Raw genomic sequence first — 22,119 nt, 5'->3', positions numbered from 1 at the left:
CCACCTCTCTAACCTGTTCTCCACACAGCAGCAGGTAAAACTACTCCTGTTGACATGTATGTGCCCCGCCAGACACACACTGTCCCATCTTACGGTGTGCTTTCCCTGCTTCCTATGACCTTGGACTATAACCAAGTTCCCAGAGCTCCCCACAGCTCCGGCCTTGCTCTGTTCTCTTCTCTTGCTTCCCATGTCCCAGCCCATGGGCCCCTCTTCAGAGTTCTAGAATATGTCAAGCTCTTCAGTGCCTCAGGGTCCTTGTCCCCGCAGTTTCCAATGCCTGGAACACTGGCCCAAGAGACCTGGAAGCCCCTCCACACTCCCCATTTCTTACCTTCCTCATCCCCAAGTCCTTCCCTTGGCTTGTTACAACCTGCAACTATTTTCTCCCCTTTGTCTGCCATCCTTCTTCCGTAAGCCCAAGAACTACAGCTCCTTAGCTGGCCTATGGTGGACGCCCAACAAAAACTATTGTGTGGAGGATGACAAAAAGCCATCCCTGATTCTGGGTTTTCCTTCAGCTCTGGGGTGACACGTGGAAGGTGCACATATGAACTGCTCTATGGGTGAGCTCCGGGAGAGGAAGCAACACCATGGCGTCTTGAAAGGACAGCTGTGTGACTGCTGTCCTCATGGTGAAGCCAACGTGGGCCACAGAGTACACTTTGAGGCCACCCTCCTGAAGGTCATGCCCCAGTGCTCAGGGGGTTCAGTAGCTAGATCAGGCAGAGAGTGACAGTATGGAGCTTCCAACCCTGGCCTGTGAGACTCCAGGGAAGGGCTCTGTTCCTACAGTCTCTGTGGTGATGGAGTGAAGGGGGGCCCCTCCCTGGGTGGGAGGGGCCAGAGTTGGAGATGACACTGAGTTGGCCCTGTCTGTCTAACCTTTAAAGCCTGGCTGATGCAGACCCAGGTGTTCCCTGAGGGCTCCATCCCTCCTCAGGTTATTTGCCAGCCTCCACTTCAGTATTTCTGGGGGTGTCCAAGGGTTGCGGCTGGATGGGAGCTAGTGTGCCCCAGACTTGGCAAGGACAAGGAGACCTGTCACATCCCAACACTTGGGATGAGGAACCTAAGAAAGCTCCGTTCAGAGCAGTGTCGCACAGTGATATGGGTACCATGGATCCGGGCACCAGCAAGTGTGGGCACAGACGGAGACAGGCATTCACAGGTATGGTGCACGCTAATGTGGTTCATACTTACGAACACAAAGAGTCACACCTGAGTGCACGTAGTCTCAAGAGGTTCTTTTGCTTGACCAATAAATGTCCTCTTTCTGTTCCCATCCTTCAGAGAAGCTGAGGGTGGGGTGGGAGGATGTCCAGGTAAGGGCTGGCTATCAGAGGTGCACACCCCAGTCCCGGCCTCTCTTTAGGCCTGGCATTTTGGCCTAGGTAATCACATCTATTATCCATCATCATCCATCCATTTACCCACCAGCCACCCATCTCTCCAGCAGGGTTCACTGAGCCCTACTCTGGTCAGTCACTTTGGGCTTGAGGCCAAAGGGGAACAAGCAGAGCTGACCCGGCTGCTGTGGAGACACTATATGCTGGACCAACGGAGGTTAATGCGACAGGGTCTTGTGCTTATCAAGGAGTAGACAATGTGAGCGTAGGGGCACCTGACATGGTCTTGGGGTGGGATTACCTTCCTGATGTTTGTGGGGGGCCCTGGAGGATAAGAATGGAGACAGGGAGGAAGGGGCCAGAGCAGCCGCTGAGGGGAGAAGGAGGCCCTTGGAGAGGCTGGGGTGGCAGGACTGCAAGAGACAGGAGGCAGCCTGGCCAGGTCACTGAGCTCTGCAGTGGACAGAGCATGGTGCAGAGGATTCTTTAGGTAGCGTTTGCAGTAACCAGGGTGTTGGTGGCAGCAGGGGAGAAACCTGGGAGGTGGGCCTGTCGGGGGTTGGATGCAGGGCTGTGACAGAGGCCAGGTGGAAAGCGAGCAGGCTGTCCTGCATGAGCAGCCAGAAAGATGATGAGGCTTGATAGTGGGGAAGTTGGGAAAGCAGGAGGCAACCACCCCAGGGTGCTGGCCAGTGCTGGTGGGTTAGTAGTTGCCCCTAAAAAGAAAAAAAGGTTTGGGGAGGGCACTGCAGGCAGAGCACATCTTTAGGTTTTGTGGAGTCTGAAGCTATATGATTTAGGGATCTCTTTAAGAACAAGAATTAAGCTGGACTTGTGGCTCAAGTGGTAGAGCACCTGCCTAGCAAGTATAAGGCCCTGAGTTCAAAACCCCAGAGCTGCCAAAAAAAAAAGAGAGAGAGAGAAAGAAAAAAGAACAAGAATTAAAAAGGAAAAAGATGTAGGCCTCAGAAGGTGCTGTACAAATAACCCTGAGATTTGTCCTTAATAGCTTTATGGTAAATCAGCTGTGGTTGGGGCTTTGGGGACACTGAGAAGAATAGCAAAGGGAAGGGTGTGATCAGGGAGCCACTGTGGGCTCCAAGAAATGGCACAGCTCTGAAGAGAGAGGTGGCCAGGGAGAAGCTGTGTGGGTGGGGAATGGGGGAAGGCTTTAATAAACAGTGACAACCCCTCAGCGGGTTATCTCAGGACCTCAATAAAAGGTCCAGGGACAGGGCACTGGGAGGGAGCTAGGACACAAAAGAAGAGAGAGGACCAATGTCTCTCAGGGAGCAAATCAGCTCCCAGAATGGGAATGGGATCAGCTCTCAGAAAGGGATGGGAGCTTGCGCCACTCTATCGGATAGGAGAGGAAGGCTCCAGGGCACTGCCGGGGGCGGGGGCAACACCTACCCATGGTGGCAGAGAAGATGACGATGCCCAGCACATTCATGCCATCGCTGGTGCCAGGTTCCGACTTGTAAACGACCTCAGGTGGTGGGGTCAGGTCCAGGGCAAAGTTCTGCACATGAGAGCCATTCTCTTCCTGGACCCCATAGACAAAGATTCGTCGAGGAGGGGCCTCTTCTGGGACCACTCTGGGGGACTTGACAACTGGAGTGGTCTTGGTGCGGTACTATTGGGCAACACCCCAACCAGAAAGGAGTCATGACCCATTGCTGTTATGAATATCAACCCCAAAACATCTCAAAATCATGTTTGTGTCAATGTCTATCCTAGTCAATTGACAGTACCTTGTGAGGTAGGTGGCAAAGATGATTGTCAATTCTTAACCCAAAAGAAATTGGAGATTCTTTTGTCTATCTCCATACTCCCCAGCCCTCTCTGTGTACCTAGCTCCCTCTCTAACCATCCATCCATCTCAACACCCATGTATCCCCTTCCAACCAGCCAGTACCCACCCACCTGAAGGTCAGCCAGCACTTTTGTCCACCTGACGGACACATGGCCTGCTCTTTGAGAAAGCTCGCTTGCCCAGGCCTGCTCTATAAAGGTCAGCCAGGAAGAGCTGAGCTGCCTGAGCTACTCCGGTCCTCCTTTGCCCCCAGGGCATTCCCAGGTTTCCCCCCACATTCCTCAGGTCCCAGGAGCCTAAACTAAGGGGCTTCCTTTACTCTTCAACATCACACTCTCAATAAGGTAAGGCTTTTGGGGGGAAGGAAGAAAAACTCAGGAAATACAGAGGGCCTCAGTTCTCTGCTTCATTTTCCTCATAATACCTCATACCTCACAGGATTAAATGATACAATATACACAAATGATACACTGTATATAAAGTGCTTTCAATGATTCATAGCCCATTGTGAGCATTACTGCTTACCACCACCAGCAGCAACAGCATCCCGAAGTTAACACTGAGTGCTGGGTGCCAGGAATATAAAAATGAACCAAGGTAGGCTTTGGTCATTCACCCTTGGAATCCTAGTAACTTGGGAGGTATATAGGTAGCAAGATCACGATCCAAGGCCACCAGTTCAGACAAAACAGTAAAACCCTATCCGAAAAAAGAACCTAATGCAAAAAGGGCTGGATGTGTGGCTCAAGTGGTAGAGTGCTTACCTAGCAAGCATGTGAGGCCCTGAGTTCAAACCTCAGTGCTACAAGGGAAAAAAAAAAGAACCACATACATTTTCTACTGAGAGCCTTGGGGAGGTAGTAACTCTGCCTGGAAGAGTCAGACAGCTTCACAGAGAAGGGAACACTTAATTTGGGTCTTGAGGGATGAGTGGGAGTTTTCCAAAAGAAAAAAGGTTATTCCCAACAGGTACTAAACAGAGTAACTGTCTCTTTGTTACCTTCAATAACGCTCTATCACAATTGGTGTAAAATCCAAATTCCCTAGCCTCGCATTCGGGGCCCTGCACGCTGGGCTCGCTTCATAGTAAAGACTCAAGATGTTAGTGACGTCTCTAGCTTTCACGGATGCTCACTTTGGAGCCTCCTTCCCAACCCTCAGCCGCCTCCTTTGTGTCCCCAGCCCAACACAGGCCCCACCCAGGGATGGTGTTCCAGAAACACTTGCTGGGTTGTGTCACCCAAATAGCTGACGTGAGAAGGGGGAAGAGAACTGCACGGTATTAGAAGTGCAGACAAACACTGAGGCACACGGGTGCTCACTACAGTTCCTAAAAAGGCAAAGCTTTGACAACAACCCAGAGGACTGTCCTCAAGGGAATGGGTAAATAAATGACCATCTCCACCGAATGTTGTGCTTTCAACAAACTTTGAGCAGTTCTGGAACATGCTCATGCTATAATGGGAGCAAAAAAAGCAAGATACAAACTGTGTGCACTATGAGTATGGACTATCCTAATTTGGTTTTTAAAAATAAATTTATGCAAAGCAGAAAGATTAGAAATGTACCATCTGCTACCACTATTGCTAGATCCTGAAACAGACATGATTTTCATGTTTTTCTTTATGTATTTTAGTATTTTTCTAGTTTTCTACAGTGAACATTACTATTATTCTTGGGGGATTATTGTTTAGAAAGAGTGAAAACTGGTATAGAAGGCAGACAGGCCTGGGTTTACCTACTATCTTGTCATTTACTACTGGTCTAATCTTCAGCAGGTTATCTAATCCTCTAAGCCTCAGTTTCCTCATCCAGGAAATGGACTAATTCCACCTCAGTGTGGGTTTACAGTGAGGATGATGAGAGGGCAAATGCCTGAGCCTCAGTGGGACATCTATGCTGAGCAGGCTCTGAACAGAGGCTTATGCCCGCCCTGTAATGTTTCTTCATTATGACTGAAACAAGGACAGGGGTGTGGTCATGTGACCATGGGAGACTGTAAGGTTCTAGGTCCTCCCCAACCCTCCCTCTTCCTCCACATGGCCTTCCACGAGACAGGGAGGCTAGCTGGACCAACCTGTCTCTTTTCTGCAGGGTCCAGGCTGGCCTCACTTGCCTGCTCCTCCTGCCCCTTCCCCTCCATTGTCTGGAGACCCGCTCACCTGTTTGAATGTGGCTTCCACCAGGTTGGCAGGGAACATATTCCTGGGAAGAGAGTCAGCAGTTGAGGAATTCAAGAGCCAGCACCTGCCCTCAGTCTTACCTCCTGACACTGACCTCCAGCACTCAGGGCTCCCTGATCTTGCCCTGTCCTTCCCTAGCTCCAGGCCTCTGTTCACACTGCTCTCTCTGCTTGGTTTAGTGGCACTCAAATCAGCCACAGTTCATATGCCACTTCCCAGAGAGACCCAAGGCCTTCACTGTGCAGGTCACCTCTGCTCTACCCTGCAGTTCAGCCAAGTGGTAGACCTTTCTGCCTCCCCCCAGGTGGTGGCCCCCTTGAAGGCAAGTCAGGCCCAGCACAGGACCTGGCATCTAAGTGGAGTCATTACAGTCATCCCTTGGTTCAGGGATTGGTTCTGGGATCCCCCTCATCCCATGGATGCCAAAACCTGAGATGCTCAAGTCCCTTGTATAAAATGGTGCAGTATTTGCACATAACCTAAACACATCCTGCTCTATTTGTTAAGTCACCTCTAGATTACTTGCAATACCTAACACAATATCAATCTAATGTAAATAGTTGTTTTGCTGTGTAGGGAATAATGGCAAGAAAAAAGTCTGTACATTTACAGTACAGGTGCAATTTTCCCCCCAAATATTTTTGATCCATGGATAAGAAACCCATGGATACGGAGGGCTGACTGTATTTTTATTAATATTTCATTGTAAAGCAAAAGGTTGGAGGGGTCTTGTCCTACCAGAAACAAAAACATGCCAAAAAGACATAACCCTCAGCACATTGTGATTCATACACAGCCATCAAAAGAATAACCACTGCCTCAGAAGCCGGCACAGCTAAGTAGTTCATATTTGATAAAAGTTGCTTTGAGGGCTGGCAGAGTGGCTCAAGTGGTAGAACTGCTGCCTAGCAAGCACAAGGCCCTGAGTTCAAACCCTGGTACCACAAAAAAGAAAAATCAGGAACCAAATGATTCATTATGAGAACCATATAGGTCACCATTTGAAAAAATAATCATGATCCTTATTTAACACCTTACACAAAAATAAATTCCAGATGCTTTCAAGAAATAGTAATTTTTAAAAAATGAAACCATAAAAAGCTAAAGGAAACAGAGGTAACTATTTTATCATCTCTCAGAGTATGGAAGGACTGTCTAAGAACAAAATGAGCAAAAAAGCACAATTGGTTTAACTACATTAAAATGAAGAAATTCCTAGGGGCAACATGGCACCCTGGATTGATCTGGAACAGGAAAAAAGAAACGGCATTAGTGGAGAAGCTGGTGAAATCCAAATGAAGTCTGTGATTTAGTTAACAGTGTTGTACCAATTCAGTTTCTCAGATTTGACAAAAGTACCACCGTTACATAAGATACTAACATCCTAGGGACCTGGGGTAGAGTGTGTGGCATCTCTCTTGTCTTCGAAAACTTCTATAATCCTAAAATTATGCCAAAATGAGAAGCTAAAAAAAAAAGCAAGATGCTAAAACAGATTACAATTAGATTGCACTACAAATGGTATTATAAAGCAAATGAGAAACTAGGAAGACTAAGGACCAAATGTCAGCATCCTAAATCTATGAAGAGCTGTTACAAATCTTGTCCTTGCTTCTGTCACCAGGATATCAGCTCCCTGCTGTGTCCCCAGCACTGGAAACAGGGGTAGGCACTTACAAATATTTGCTGCTTAAATGAATGGATCACAAAGCGGTAACACTCAAGGGGAAAATGACTGAAAGATGCCCAGGAACTGGGATCTCAGAAGCTTAAATAAGTTTTGTCCCCCATGAATTATAGGCAGATTTTTGCCACCAGAATTGCAGCTGTCTACAAGAACCTCTGTCATAAAATGGACCTGAGGCACAGAGCGGAGTTAGTGCCTGGGACAGATGGCACACCTACCAGGATGCAGTGGTTCACCTGTCCTGCCCGCCTGTGACCAGCTGGAGGTTGCCTGGGCTGTACCGATTGTTAAGTAGAGTGAAAAATGTCCCCCGGGTACAGCCCCAGGAGGGTCAAGTGACTTTCGCAGTTGTTTTCTAATGATACTTAAAGGGAAGCCTGCTTTAGCCTGAGCAGAAACTAAAGATCTTAAGAAAACAAATGGGATTTAGCCTCTATGTCCCTTTATAACTTCCTTTAACAGTAGGTAAATTTAAAATGTACCAGGGTGGTAGGGGCGGAACAGCAAGTTGCCTACCTAGCATGCATTGTCTCCTCCTTCCTTGCTAACAGAAGCCCTGTTTTATTACAGGGACCAACTGGCTCTGCCACAAAATCCTAGCTCCCAGGCGTTCTTGCTTTCAATGGGGTACTCACTAAGAGTAAGTGGAACCCATTAAACTCCACTCTTGAAGAGGTGCCTGTTTTGTCAGCACCTTTTGGTCCTTCAATTTTCTTTCTTCCTGGAATATGGATGAAAAAGCTACAGCTTCAACAGCCTTCTTGGACCATGAGACACAGTGATGATGACTACCAAGTGCTTTACATGAGCGAGCACTTGACTCTGCTAAGCAGGAGCTGACCCCTCTGGACCACTTATTCAGGAGCAAAAGCAACCCTTTACCTCACTCAAACCTCTGCTGTTTTAGGTTTCTCTTAACTAGCAGCCCGCAGCAATTCCTAACTGACCTACTCCTAATAATCAGAGAACTTGCCTGCAGACTTAATTAAGAATTGTCAATTGGGAAAATGTACATTTTCTTTTGGCTCTGAACTCTCCTGGAAAGCCTTTCCGCTTGTCCCAGGAGGCTGTGCTCCTGGTAGCAGCTGCATAAAATATAGACAGAGTGTGCCCAGAGACATTTCCAGCCATCCCTGTACTACCCACACGCTCAGCCTGGTTCTCTCAGGGGCGCCTCCTCATTTGCTCTTTGTAAGTTCTCGCTGCTACAGCTCCAAACTCACTCCCCATCATATGTCCCCATCCCTGGCCCCAAAGGTGGGGGTTCTTCCTTTCCAAACAGCTCCTGAGAGCTTCATCCCATCCCTGGGATGGCAACTAGGAGCTATAAATAGAGCCAAGTCATTACTTAATCTCTGTGGTGTTTTAATAAGATTGGAAAAAAGAGAAGGGGCCAGCTCTGATTAGTGTTCAGTTTGGCTTTTCTGCAGGCCGCACTGGGAGCAAACATCAACTTTTGGAGCCCCCACTTGGAGTCCTGGGAAATGAATTCATGTCGTGGCAGGTCAACTGGGGACACAGCCTGCTGTGCTCTTCTGGAATTTTCTTTGAGACACGGACACAAACCTCTGCATTCCTAGAGGTAAGCCATGGGACCTTACCAGCCTGTGCAGTTGGTTCCACATCTTTCTGGCATTTCTTTTGTCACATCTGTTCCCAGGTCCTAGTTCCCTTTCCCAGTCATATGTGTTCTCATTCAATCAATAACACTTGGTAGATACCTTCTCTGGGCCAGCAGAGCAAGGATGAGGCCATGGGTCCCCTCACAGCCTCTGTCCCCATTTTCTGCACAGTTCCTCAGAGCATCAGAGCGTGCACCCTCTGTTTGTCCTAAGATGGGAGACAGACCTGATGCCCAGCTCCCAGTACTACCCAGAGCAAGGGTTTAACAAAGATGGGATAAAGAGAGTGTAAGTGAGCGTCCCATATTCCAGGGTATTCCGTGCCTCTCTCCACATCCTGTCCACTCCACCTGCTCCAATCCATCCCTGGGCCTTACCCCAGGCCCAGTTTCCCAGCTCTAACACCTAACAGCCAACCTCCCCAACCTGCATTCACAGCCCTCGTCCTCAGGGTTCAGCTTTGTCCCGCCACCCAGACGCCTCCAGGAGCTTCACGCCCCACAGCCTCCTTCCTGGCTGTGGCCTTTGTGTATAGAACCACAGAATAAAGGGATCTGGAAAATCATGGGGAAACCGAGCCCTGAACAGGGAACTTCATAGTAACTTTTTACTGACAGAGCTGAGATGAGATTGCTGGTCTCTTCTAGGTTCTGGTTCCCTGCCCCAAGAAGCATGTGACCCCTTCCTGTAGTGCTACTCTCTGACCAAGAAATGGTGACAGGATGCCCAACCACCCAGCTTTGCAAAAGCCTCAAAGCAAAAGGATTGATTTTCACCATGTGAGAAGCCACTGGGAGCAGGCAGCACTGGAACATTTGACTCTAACATGTGTGGGATCTGGAGCCCTGCAGCCCTGACTAGGGGAGGCAGCACGAGCAAGGCAGGGCTCCTCCTACCACGTGGAAAGGCTGTTTTGAATCATAGAATCCGAGAAATGATGACTCATAGGCAACAAATCCTAGAAATAACAGATCTTAGAAATGAGGTTTCTCTTGGATGGTGCTGGGTGGCTAATGCTTATAATCCCAGGTACTCTCAAGGGAGAGATTGGGAGGGTTGCGGTTCAAGGCCAGACCGGGCAAAAAGTTAGCAAAACTCCATCTTAATCAATAAGGCTGTCATGGTGGCATGCACCTGTCATCTCAACTACATGAGAGGTTGTAAGTAAGAGGATTGGGTTCAAGCCTGGCTCTAGGGGAAAAAAGCCCACAAGTCTCTATCTGAAAAAAATAACTAAAGCAAAAAAGGGTGGGGGTGAATGGCTCAAGTGGTAGAGTGCCTGCCTAGTAAGCAAACCCCAAAAGAAATAAGACTTCTCAAAATTCCTCTTGCCTTGGCTCTCAAGACATGAGCTTTCCTGTTTCTCCCCCTGACCTACTCCCACCCTGGGAGCTCCACACACCTGCAAGGTTCACCCTGGGCCTCTGAGCTACACATTTTTTTCCCCAGACAATTCCAGCTCCTCCTGGGGCTTCAGACCCCATACAAGATGGCCCAGCATCCCATGCTTGCATTTGACAGATTGACTGAACACCTGTTTTTGCCATGTGCTGTTCCAGGCTCAGAGATTCAGTAGAGACAGATCTGGCTCCCACAGGGCATAAGACTATATTCCAGCAGAGGGGGCAGAAAAAAAAATAAAGAACTTCGAGGAAATGATAGTGTCGGGGTACTGTGCAGAAAAGTGAGCAAAGAGAAGATAATAGAGTGACAGAGACCTCGGAAGCCCTTCTGAAGGTGACTCTGAGAGACAGGGAAGAGCCATGTGCTGTCCCTGGGAAAGATCATCCAGAGAGACAATGATGGAACCAAGTCGGGGACACACAGGATTTTGAAGGTAGAGCTGACAGAATGTGCTAGAAGCAGGATGCAGGATATGAGACAGAGATGTCAGAGAAAGATGGGCGGAGCTGAGGCCCAGGGCTGGCAGATTCACAAGGGAAATTAAGAGTTTTGCTTGGACCTGTTAACTTTGAGATGTATTTAGACAATGGTATGTGAGAATCTGGAGTTCAGGTGAGACGTTTCCAGGCTGGAAAGCACATTTGGAAGATGAGCGTTCAGAAGCATTCAAAACCATGGTGTGGGGGTGCTGTCTTTCGGGAAGTAAATAGGCATAGATAGAACAGACCCTGCCTGGACTCTTCTGACTCTGATCTTCCAGGTGAGAGCCTTCCAAGAGGAACAAAATGGCAGGCATGCTTGTGATCCTTATCTCACCACACTTTCAAGAAGAAAAGAGAAGCTGGAGAGAGAGTAGATTGGTTGCGTTAATGGCACCAATGGATGGACCCCCTTTACCTTATACCACTGTGGGTGCCTCCCACCTTGAGACTGGGCGTGGCTGCATGACTTGCTCTGGCCAAGAAGAGGTTGGTGAAAGCAGAGGCTTGCAAAAGCCCTCTCATATTTCACTTCCCTCTCCCGCTCCTCTGCATAAGAAGATGTCCAGGTAAGTTCCTTCCTGGAGTCTTGTCGCCATAGTGAACAGACCTGGGCTGAACTGCTGGAGCAGAAAGACCACAGCAGTTTGGCTGAACCATATTAGCCAAGCTACCCCAGAGCACCTGTTCCCCAATAGGGCCACCAAAGCCACCAACCTCCTGCAGGCCACAAGTGACTTCATTCCCTTATGGTTGACGCAGACTCCTGGCATTCATTTCCAGTCCATAAGGGCACTTGTTACCAGTAGTAACTGATGACCCACAGGATGAGAAGAAGCGATGCTGTGTGCTGGGTGTCTATCCCCAGGGGGAGGAGAAGCCAGGAGAACTACTCAGAGACCTTGGCTTGTGTCCTCTAAGATTTGAGCAATGTCAAGGTTGTGCCTAACCCCTGTCCAAAGGCCCCAGAAAAGGCCTACAAGAATATGGATGCTAACTGTGGCCCTTGCAGAAGGGACCCTGCCCAATATGGTCACCAAGAGGGGACAGGTGACGCCAGCAGAGGGGATGACCAGAGGTCAAGCCTGAGGAGGGTGTTGTGAGCAACCAGATACAACAGGGATTGCTCTAGTAGGTGAGAGATACCAGTGTGAGGAGAGCTCCAAAGAACTGTGGAAAGTAGCCCTGGAGGAACACCACCAGGGGTCCAATGGCTGCTCACCCATCCCTGGTTCACCCTTCCTAGCCTACTTTCTCCTCTCCCTCCCTACTGTGCAGGCCCCAGGGCTGAGAGCAGGAGAACAGGTAGAACAAGGAAGAGGAAAGCAAACTCCCACAACCCTCTTCCCACCGTAGCTTCCCAGGCCCAGACCAGATTCACACAGCTAGGAAAGGATTTCTTTCAAATTGGATGTATCTGGGGTTTTAATATGAAACAGGCTTAAATGTCTTGTATCTGAATTTGACTGAAAACAAAGGGGTCTAGAAGGAGTACAAACAACAAGATCGATCCCACCGACTATTCCCAGTGTGATGCAGTGCAAGCATGGTCCCGCCCCTCTGTCTGCACTCACATGCCCTGGGAGGGCCCCTTTACCCCGGGGCTACCCACCCAGCACCCTCTACCTTGGCATTTTCCCAGCCTCAGTCTCCCTCTCAGACTCTCCTGTGCATCAGCCAGCATCTCCCCCTTGCAGGTGTACACCTGCTCTGTCCTATGGCTTGGTGACTACATGCTGTCCACTTGGATGCTCAGGCTAGAAACTTCCATGTCACTGCAGCAGCCAGCACCATCCACCAACTCCACTCTCACTTCCTGCTGGTATTATTTCCCCAGCAGCCCTGCAATCTGCCTCCTCCCCATCCAAGGCCTCCACCCTAGCCAGTCACTGGTTCTGCCTTCTCCTCCCACCCCATCAGCCCTCTTCCAGTGGCAGGTAGAGAGAGCCTTCTGAATTGGACCATGCTACTGCTCGGTTTGGAACCCGTTTCCTGGGTGAGGGATGAACTCACCAGCACTTGCCTGGTGTTCACAAGGCCCTGGGTCCATCCCCAGTACCACAAAAATAAACCAATAGAACCTATATCCTGTGGCCTTTAGGAGAACACACAACTCTGAACCCGGATCACAATTCCGTTTATTGTCTGGTCCCCACGGAATTCTCCAGCGTCGCTATCCCGTCTTCAGTCATGCTGGATGGTTGTGACTGCTAGCCACACCATTCCCTCTCAGCTCGAGACCTGTGCACATTGGCTACCTTCCCAGGAAGGCCCCCTGTCCACTCCTCTCACCCATCCTTTACACTTGTCTGCTCCCACCCATCCCAGGACCTATCCCTGTTGTTGTGTCTGCCTGTTCTTGGGCCTTTCTCTGTACTGGACAATGACTGCTCCTCTAGGGCAGGGTTGGGCTCAGTCTCTTGGTTCAGGCCTGATCCAGAGCCTGTCTGGTGAGGGAGAGTAGGGCCTGCAGGGAGCCTTGGGGAAGGGATCCCTGGTGACTATCGCTGAGTTTGCAGCACTTTCCTGGGGAGGAGGGCTGAGGTCTGTGGGGCATGATCAGCAGAGCTGATGTGGCTAAGGAATGGCCCCACAATGGTGGCAAATGCACTCTCCTGGGAGCCAGATAGTCTCAGTAGACTCCTGGCCAAGATAACGGGGAAAGTCACACCATCTCTTTGGGAGGGGCCCATAACTGCTGGTCTTGCATGGTGCAGGCTGGCAGCCCACAGCCACCTGTGGGTCAGTCAGCCAGTAAACACTGACTCTGCTCCACTCCTCCACAGGCAGAGAGGACCAGGCTGTCCTGCCCTTGCCTGCTGCTGGCATATTGGGCAGATGGCACAGGGGGAGCCTAGCAGGAATCCCTAAGGCTGTGGGATAGAGACAAATTCATCACTGACTTCAGGCATCAGGTGGTCACGGCCTCTATACCACCTTCAGAACTGCCCCTGGTCACCGCAGCCTCATGCTCTGTCCTGCTCTCTGGAGGCTTTGCCAGGCACCCCCACCAGACACCCAGAGGACAAGGGTGGTGAGTTACCGGATGAGGTCCAGCAGGGCGTCGGCTGAGCTCATGACGGGTTTCCCACTCTGCTCTGTTGTCTCCTTTTGGGCTGCACCACCTGGGTGGATGATGGAGACCATAATGATGCCCACGATGACAGCCAGGAAGGTGGTCCACAGGTAGTATGCCACGGTGAGGATGCCCAGGCGGCTGGAAGTCTTGGCATCCAGAGAGGCAAGGCCTGACATCAAGCTGAGAGGGTGAGGTGGGTCAGGGTGTGTGTGGCGGGGGAACCACAAGACCCTGGCCAGGCACTCAGTTGTGCCCCCTCTAGCCCCTCCCAGCACCACTGTGTGCGCCAAGGAATCCCACTCTCAGTAGTCCAGTGCAGTAATCTGCCTCTCTTGACGCTCAGATCTTCCCGATGCCCACGGTCACCCGCTGAGCGCACCACTCCTCAGGCCTTTGCCTGGGCTGTCTCTTCCATGTGGTTCTCCTCCTCTCAGACACTTCCTTTACTTGCCTAACTCTGGCCCAGTAGGTAGGGTCACTGTCACTTTTTTGTACTACCCACCTTTCCCCCAGTGTTAGGAGCCCAGTCTGGGGACCCCCAGACCCTAGCCTCTTCTGTCTTGGCTCTGGTTGTTATGCTTACCTGTCTAACCCTATCACTGCACTGACAGCACTTGAGAGGAGGGATAGGCCTGACTTCTCTGTGGCCCCCAATGCCCAGCACCAGCTGACATGGAGCTGGCAGTTACATAGACTTGCAGAATGAACCAACGAGTGAGTATGTTGGAGCAGTGGGCTGGGAGTCCGTGGCCTCCCAGCTGGCCTCTACCAACTGGCCATATGACCTCCAGCAAACAAATCACTCTTCCATCTAGGGGCCTCAGGGTCCCCATTTTGGAGATGGAAAGGTCATCTTGGATTAGTGCCTGGGTCCATACTCCCCCATCGCAGGAGGCCATATTGAGAGTATGTATACCTCTCACTTTTCTCAGCTCCTCCTCCACTCTGGCCACCCTGATCTGGGCTTTCTGCCCCCAGTGTGGGCCAGTCCCAGTGCTTCTGTGCTGTGACTGTTGTTGGTGGTGATGGGGACACAAGAGATTAATTAAGGAAATGCCTAGGCTTTGTTTGGCTGCCAAAAGGATTTTTTCCCAAAGCCCTTTCATTCTTTCAGATAAAGGAAGTATTTGTCTGGTTTTAATCATGTAAACAAGAGCAGATAATCCTCCCCATCCATACTCTGTTCTTATCATCCTTCTGCACACGGCAGCAGCCAGTGCCAGCCAGGCCCAGGAGAGCAGGCCTGAATTCCTCTCTGCCTGTTCCTTGCTGTACATGCTCACCCTCCCATTAAGGAACAGAGTCGGGGTCCCTCCACCAGGAAGCCTTTCTTGACCACTGGACTCCCTCCCCCAGTCCTTGTGCCTCCTTCTACCTCCAATTCCATTTCACTGAAGGTGAGGGAACTGTTTCTTGAAGTGTTGCTCAGACTCGGCTAGGGTCTGACAATGGTGGATGCACAGAGCCAGCCCAGGCCCGGCCCAGAGCACAGCTCAGTAGCAGGTGGCTGAATGAAGGGGTGAATGAATGAATGAGTCAGTGTTCACAACCTCTGTCATCCTCCTCTGCCAGAATGCCATATGCTAGTGATGGGCTTAGGGTGGGTCTTGACATAAATCCCCAAGGGCTCATAATGGGATTGTGCAGCCAGAGGAAATGGGCGTCTGTGATCATTATCCAAGAGAGATCACCCTAGGCCAGGGCCAGCACACAGCCCAAAGCCATGTAGTCCTCCCTCCATCACAAAACTCCACAGTCAAGTCCTACTGCCTGGGGCCACAGGGAAGCCATACTCTAAGAGAAGAACCTGCCTGAGATCACCCTGGACACCTGAACCCAGCTGCACCAGAGCTAAGGCCCCAACACCAGGCTTGTTCTCTTTCCTTCATGCCCACTCTGAGCCTTGTCCTGTGTCCACAGCGAAATCAGAACTTGTTCCTTACCTCGGGGAGCTCCTACTCTGGTAGTGAGTGTGGGGTGGGGGGAGACAGACAAAGATCCTGGACACAATGGGATGCAAATAGCCACTGGACAAGATGGACACATCAGTATGGTAAGGACAGAGACAAGGAAGGGTTATCTATTATGGTGTGAGGGTTAACTCTAGCTAGGACAGTCAGGAGGGGCCTTTTTGGAGGAGTGGCACTGAAGTTCATTATTGGAAGGTGAAGAAGATTTGGAGATGGGGCAGATGTCAGGCAATGGGAGTAGGCTGGAAAGTTTGGGGACACTGCTCATCAATGTAACTAGAGCTCAGGTCCTGTGTGAAGTGTGGTGATGGGACAGAAAAGGCTGAGCACAGTAATAGGGTGACCTTGAATGTCAGGCCAAGGGGCACTGAGAGCCACCAAGTAGGCATGCAGAGGGGAGAGTGAGTGTCTGACAGTGCTTCAGCACAATGCATCTAGCAGAATTTGCTGGATGTCTGAAAAGAGAAGACTAAATATTCCTGAGATTTATAGCAAAGTAAACAAAGTGTCCCAGAAGTCACTGATGTGTCATTGTAAGAGTAAAACCTGGGAGCTTAGATAACAAGGTTCAGCCCATCCGTGCACAGAAGTTCTGAGTAGCCATTACAAGGGACAGACAGCATCACTAGAAAGACATTCCTAATTTAATGTGAAACTGAAAAGCAATTTACCAGCTTGGTTGTAGCCCTGCAGGAAGCCCAGTAGCCTAATGGGGGTAGAGACCCCTCTCTGACTTGTAGTCCAGATATACAGAGACAGGTTTGAGGGACTGTGCAAGAGAAGGGCACAGATGAGAACCAGATTTCAGAAAGGAGGAAGGCACCCTTGAAGAAGAAGAAGAGGCATGACACAGGGGCAGCGCCAATTCAGGGACATCCAAACATAGGAGGGAGGGAGTGCAGGCTCTAGACAGAACGAAAGGACCCTGGCCCAGCCCCATGGTCACCATTGCTTGGGAAAGGAGAGCGCTCATGGGTGAGATGGAAGCAGTTCTGCCACTTGAGACCCATGCTGTTCTGCTCTGGAACCTCCTCCCTCCCCCAAATGGGAAAGGTGAGCAGAGAGGGAGGCAAGTGGGGAGGAGCCGCTGGCAACAGCTGACAGAGCAGGCTGGCTCCCAGGGCTGGTGCCAGCAGTCCTCCAGTGACTGCAGGTGATGGCAGTGGCCAAGAATAGGCAGGAAGTACTGTGAGGGCACAGATCCATGTAAGACCAGTGCCACTCCTAGAATGCGTGGTGATTAGGAAGGAGGTCAAAGGTTCTGTGGTTTGGTCTTTTGGGGGTTCTTCATGGTGGACAAGCTGTTAAGTGACTTTTCTGAGAACCTGTGATCTAGGGCACAGTGGTGGTTGGGGGAGCCTTAGGCCACACGGACACTCACGCACACACATGTGTATGCACACACAAAAAGAACACGTACAAACCCCAGAAAGAAAAGTTAACAGTAGTTTTCTTCACATGGTGGGAAATAGGCCATTCTCCTTTCTTTCATTTTTCCTGTTTCTCCTTGTTCTCTAGAATTTCTGGAATGAGCATGCCTTCTGTGGTAGAAGACACATCCCAGGTGCTCTGTCCAGCAGCCATAGAGTCCCCAGTTTGCCAGCAGCTTTACAATTTCCCAAACACCCGACTATCCACCTCATTTGATTCTTAAACAACCTCCTAAGCCAGTGCTGACTTAGGGAATCACAATGCCCGCCACATTTGTTATTTCAAATTTTCTAGTCACATTAAAAAAGTAAAAAGAGGTCTTGTGTGGTGGTGCACACCTATCATCCTAGCACTTGGGAGGCTAAGGCAGGAGGATCTTGTGTTCAAGGCCAGCCTGGGCTAGTACATAATTACATAATGAGACCCTGACTCAAAAAAAAAAGTAAAATGAAGAAAATGAAATTGTTTTTTGTGACATTAATTTTTATAATATTTAACCCAGTATATCCAAAAATTTCAATGTACAATGAATATAAGAATATTTTTATACTACTCAGATTTGAACTTTGAAGTAAAATTAATGACGTGAAGTTAAACGTTGAGTTCCTCTGTTGCACTGGCTGCATTTCGAGTGTTGATGACCACTTCTGAGCTGTACCCATCAGATTGGACAGCTCAGGTCTGCTAGGGAAGACAGTGGAGATGACTGGCTAGGCTGCCCAGTCAACACTGGAATGGGGGTCTCCCCTTTCCCATAGTGCCTCTCAGTGGAACAGACCTTGTCTAACTCCTGGGGATACAAAGGGTCTTCTGGTTTGGGATGGCCATGATTGTAATGTGATCCAGTCCATGCAATACCTTTTCATTTAAACTCTCAGAGTTCATGACCTGTCCATGGCTGCAGCCCTCAGACTTGTGGTGACCTCTCCATCTTGGGAAGAATCCAAGCAGAACCCTCCCTACCTGGCCTTGATGCTAGACCAAGTCTTCTAGACAGAATGGGAGTTTCAATGGGGATGACCTTAAATGTTCCTTCTGGCTTTGTGAGTTATAGTGGGGCACAATAGCCAACTTGCTGGTCCCATTCCAGGCTTGGTACTTGGGAGCCCCTAGGTTCTTAAGGGTCCCAGGGAACAGCTCCGGGAGCTCAGAGGCCTGGAATTCCCTTCCAAGCCATCTGGCCACCTGTCAGAACGCAGGGATTGGGGATCAAGAGATTGCTGTGATTACAGACATTAGCCCAAAGAGGCAGCAGGGAGCTGGCCAGGCTCCCAGGACCCAGACTGTTTCAATCTGGTCATTGTTCCACTTGCAGAGCTGGGGGAAGGGAGGCAGTGGCTGCCTGGCTGGAGGGCGGGAAAGGCTGCTCTCATACTAACCCCCAGGTGGGAACTGTGACCAGGTAGCTCTGGGCAGCTCAGTCATTCGCCCAAGGGTTGGTTACACAGCAGTGGGTGGGACTGAAGACTCCCCAGAGGCCCTGCCCACTCGTTGTTCCCATGCTGTCTGCGCACTCCATTGTAGAGAGCCCAGCAGGCTCCCCAAACTGTGGTGCCCCCCAGCCCCTGCACCCCCTTTTGGTTCTTCAGTTACTCCCATTGCCTTTGGAAATATCCAATACCTTCCCTGACCACTGCACCTGCTCCTGGGGCTTCCTTAACTAACTTTGTATGGCTGTTTCTTTTGTCTGGACCTCTCTACCCACCTCTCCTACCTCCCCACCCTTACTCAGCATTTTCACTGCCTCTTCCAATGACAGTTTACATAGCACTTCTCTGGGAGGCCTTCTCTGACTATGGCTCTCTCAGCCACCTCCCCTGGGGTATTCTGTGCTGCTTCTTTTGTGGCAGTAGGCTCACTCTGAATCCCCAGGGCCCAACCTAGAGTCAAGACAAAGGCAAGGGCCAGGTGTGGTAGTACATGGCTGTAATACCAGCTACCAACTACTTGGAAGGCAGAGATAAAGAAGATTACAGTTAAAGCCAACTAGGGCAAAAAGTTAGCAAAAGGCCATCTCAACAAAGAAGCTGGGTGTGGTGGTGTGCATCTGTGCTGTGAGAGAGGCATATAGGTAAGAGGACTGAAGTCTGAGGTTGGTCTTGGGCAAAAGTGAGGCCCTATCTGAAAATTAACTAAAGTAAAAAAGGGCTGGGGGAATGGCTCAACTGGGAGGGTGCCTGCCTAGCAAGCACAAGGCTCTTAGTTCAAACCCCAGTACCAGTAAATAAACAAACAAACAAGTGATGGGGTGCGGAGACCGTGTCCTCTTGCTCCATCCCCCTGTTCTCCCCTTCCAGTCCTCTCCTGCTGCTCCCCTCTCAGGTCTCTACTCAGCACCACCTCCCTCTGCAGGCCTCCCTAAGCCCCAGTAAGGCTGGGAAGCTCCTGAGCACATGCCTCACTAGCCCAGGCAAATTATAGAATTTTGGTATGCCTCACTTTCCCCTGGAGGATAAAAGAGATGGATGTGGTTCATCACGAGAACCAGTCCTGGCTTAGAATAATTCCTGGTCCATAATAAATAGGCAGTACATTTCAATGGTTAGTATTTGCCTGTGTTGTCTCCATTCTGCAGACCAGAAGCTGCAGAGCTAAACCTGGTTTAGTTCCAGGTCCAGAACCCAGGGCCTGGCACAGGTGTGGCTGCAGGTTTACTGATGTGTGTGATGTTAAATCAGGGGATATTCTGGACCAGGTTGTAAGAACGGCTTGTAAACTTTGGGGACTATGAGCATCTGTTGTAGGTTCCCTGAGAGCAAGTCATCTTAGCCAGCATTGGTCCCCTTGCCAGGTACAGGGGAGTGTTCCTGGCCCTGTATGTCTGTGTGACATCGAGGTAGTTGGCACCAGGACTTCTGGGGAGCTGATGAAGGGACAGAATGGAAAGACAACTGTCAGCAGAAGACAGGGTCCCTAGAGCAATGCTTCAGGGCTCTGCTTTTAGCCCTCTCATTTCTGGTCATTTTTATCAATGGCTTGGCCAAGGCCACTCATGGCATATGGATCAGATTTGTAGAGGACAGTAAACTGGAAGGAGCAGCTAATGTGATGGATGAGGGACCCCAGCAGGTTGGAACCACAGGCCACTTCTGACACGATGGAACTGAGCACAGACGCATGCTAGGCTGGCTGTACTGGACTCCAGCAGCTCAGAAAATGGTTGGGGAGGAGAGGGTGAAGGGAGGAGAAAAGAGGGAACGGGAGACTTTTTGCTGCCTGTCTGGCCATCAAAGAGCCCCTGGGCCCTCAACCCGTGAGATCAGAAGTCTGAGGGATCATCAAGGCCATCATGGACTCGCTCTGAGATTGAGGCCCACTGGGAAAGGGAGTGGGGAGGGGGCTGGGTCCAACAGAGAGCAGCCAAGCTAGCCAGAAGGTGACAGAGACGCAGGAGAGCATCTGGGGTGTGTGTGGGGGGCAGGGGCACAGCTGCAAGGAGTCCATTTGACAGGCAAGGAGGCATCTGTGGGTGAGAGGGTGCTCTCAGCCTTCCTGCCAGCATCTCAGTTGGCTTTTTTCCCTGAGCAAATGACAGGCCCAGCAGCTGATGGCAAGTGCCACGTTAGCGCCTAGTTCTATTTCCCAGATGGCTCTACCACACCCCCAAGACAATTATTTCTAGCACCTAAAGCAGGATGCCTTGACACCACTTTGCTAAAATACGGGCCATGTAGTCTCAGTACCCCTCCCAAAGGCAGAAACTCCCCCTGCCACCTCTGCTTACACAGCTCAGAGGACAGAGAAGCCACTCTCTCACGCCACCCTAAGGGAATCATAAGCATGTTAGAAAGTCCCTACTGTTGCCAGGAAGAGAACTCCAGCCAGGCCCAGCAGCCACACAGACCTCACCTCCGTGGCTCCACTGGAGATTCCACTGGGGAGGGAAGAAGGGAGTCAGAGTGTAGGAGGGGCACTGCCATCCCGTTATGTCCTGTGACCCTCTGAAATTCCCTTCTTCCCAGGCCCTGGTTACCCAGAGGAGGCCCCACTAAGACTTGTACAATTAACAAGCTTGAACTGGATCAAAAATTGAAGCTGCAGATGCCACAGTTGCAGCACTCAGCGAGCTCATGTCTGACCACAGACCATTCTGAGCTGTTTCCCCCATGAAGGGTCAGGTCAGCTGCCAACTCCATGTGAACTGAGCCCCATCCCTTTCTCTCCCATGTGACACAGAGTGCTAGGTACAGGGGAGAAGAGAGTCTCTACCACAGAGTTGTAACTTCCTAGGCATGCCTGGCAGGCCATGGTTAGGAAGCCTTCTCCCAAGAGAAGGGAAGGCCCCTGCATACAGGGGAACAAGTTCTTTTGCCAGCAGGGCTCAGTCTGGGCCTGCCTGAACGAGGCCTCCCAGGTTGACTACACTCTCCTGGGCAGTGGTTCTCCACACAAGGGTGGCACCACCTCTGTCCCCAGTCCCTGGTATGTTCCCATTCTACCCAAGTTGAGCACTCGATCTGGGTGCTGGAGGTCCTGGAAAAGAATGAGGTGAGAACCCTGTCCAGTGGGCAGTGAGACCTGCAGCTGGACAAGAGAGGCCATAAGCAGGGGTTAATCCTCCTGGGAGTCAGGCCAGGCTTCCCAGAGATGACTGTGAGTGGATCCTTGGATGATTAGTATGAAGTCTTTACCAGGAAGGAGGCATGGCCTGACTAGTCTGCAGCCCTCAGCTGGCCATGATTCCCGTTTGATGAGTAAGGCTCTCAGCTGACTAGGCGAGAGGGCCAAGGACAGCTCCCAGGGTGCCCATCAGAAGGCCCTCAGAGCTCTGCTAGGAATGGCTGCCATGACGTGGGGGCAGAGTCCAGAAGCACAAGCTGCACCAGATTGGCCCTCTGGTTGTCCACATCTCCTGCCTCCTTCCCACCCACTGCCCATCCTGGGGAGCCCAGGCAGCTTCCCTGCATGCTGGCTCCCAAAACAGACTCCAATGGCTGCTTGGCCCAGAACCATCTCCAAGGAGTCAGGACGTGGGTGTTTGGGAGTTTTCTGCCAAACTAGAGTTTCTCTGCAAGGGGGAGAGGCAGAGGGTGGGGGGGGGGAGGAATGGGGAGTTTTTTTGGCCAAACTTGATTTCCTGATTCTAAGAAAAATCCATT

General features: G+C 50.6%; 1 protein-coding gene across 1 annotated transcript in view; it reads right to left on the bottom strand.

Moving 5' to 3' along the window:
- The window catches only part of Slc1a7 (solute carrier family 1 member 7), a 45,000-nt gene that overhangs the window by 5,704 nt on the left and 17,177 nt on the right, over nucleotides 1-22,119 (bottom strand). The window contains exons 3-5 of the mRNA XM_074080103.1: nucleotides 13,584-13,799; nucleotides 5,328-5,370; nucleotides 2,763-2,985 (exon numbers count right to left, since the gene is read on the bottom strand). Coding sequence (XP_073936204.1) covers nucleotides 2,763-2,985; nucleotides 5,328-5,370; nucleotides 13,584-13,799 — 482 coding nt within the window. The remainder of the gene's footprint in view (nucleotides 1-2,762; nucleotides 2,986-5,327; nucleotides 5,371-13,583; nucleotides 13,800-22,119) is intronic.

Source organism: Castor canadensis, chromosome 7, assembly GCF_047511655.1.
Source record: "Castor canadensis chromosome 7, mCasCan1.hap1v2, whole genome shotgun sequence".
Classification (NCBI taxonomy): domain Eukaryota; kingdom Metazoa; phylum Chordata; class Mammalia; order Rodentia; family Castoridae; genus Castor; species Castor canadensis.
Note: the sequence above shows the minus strand (reverse complement) of the source record. Positions and strands in the feature narration are given on the sequence as shown.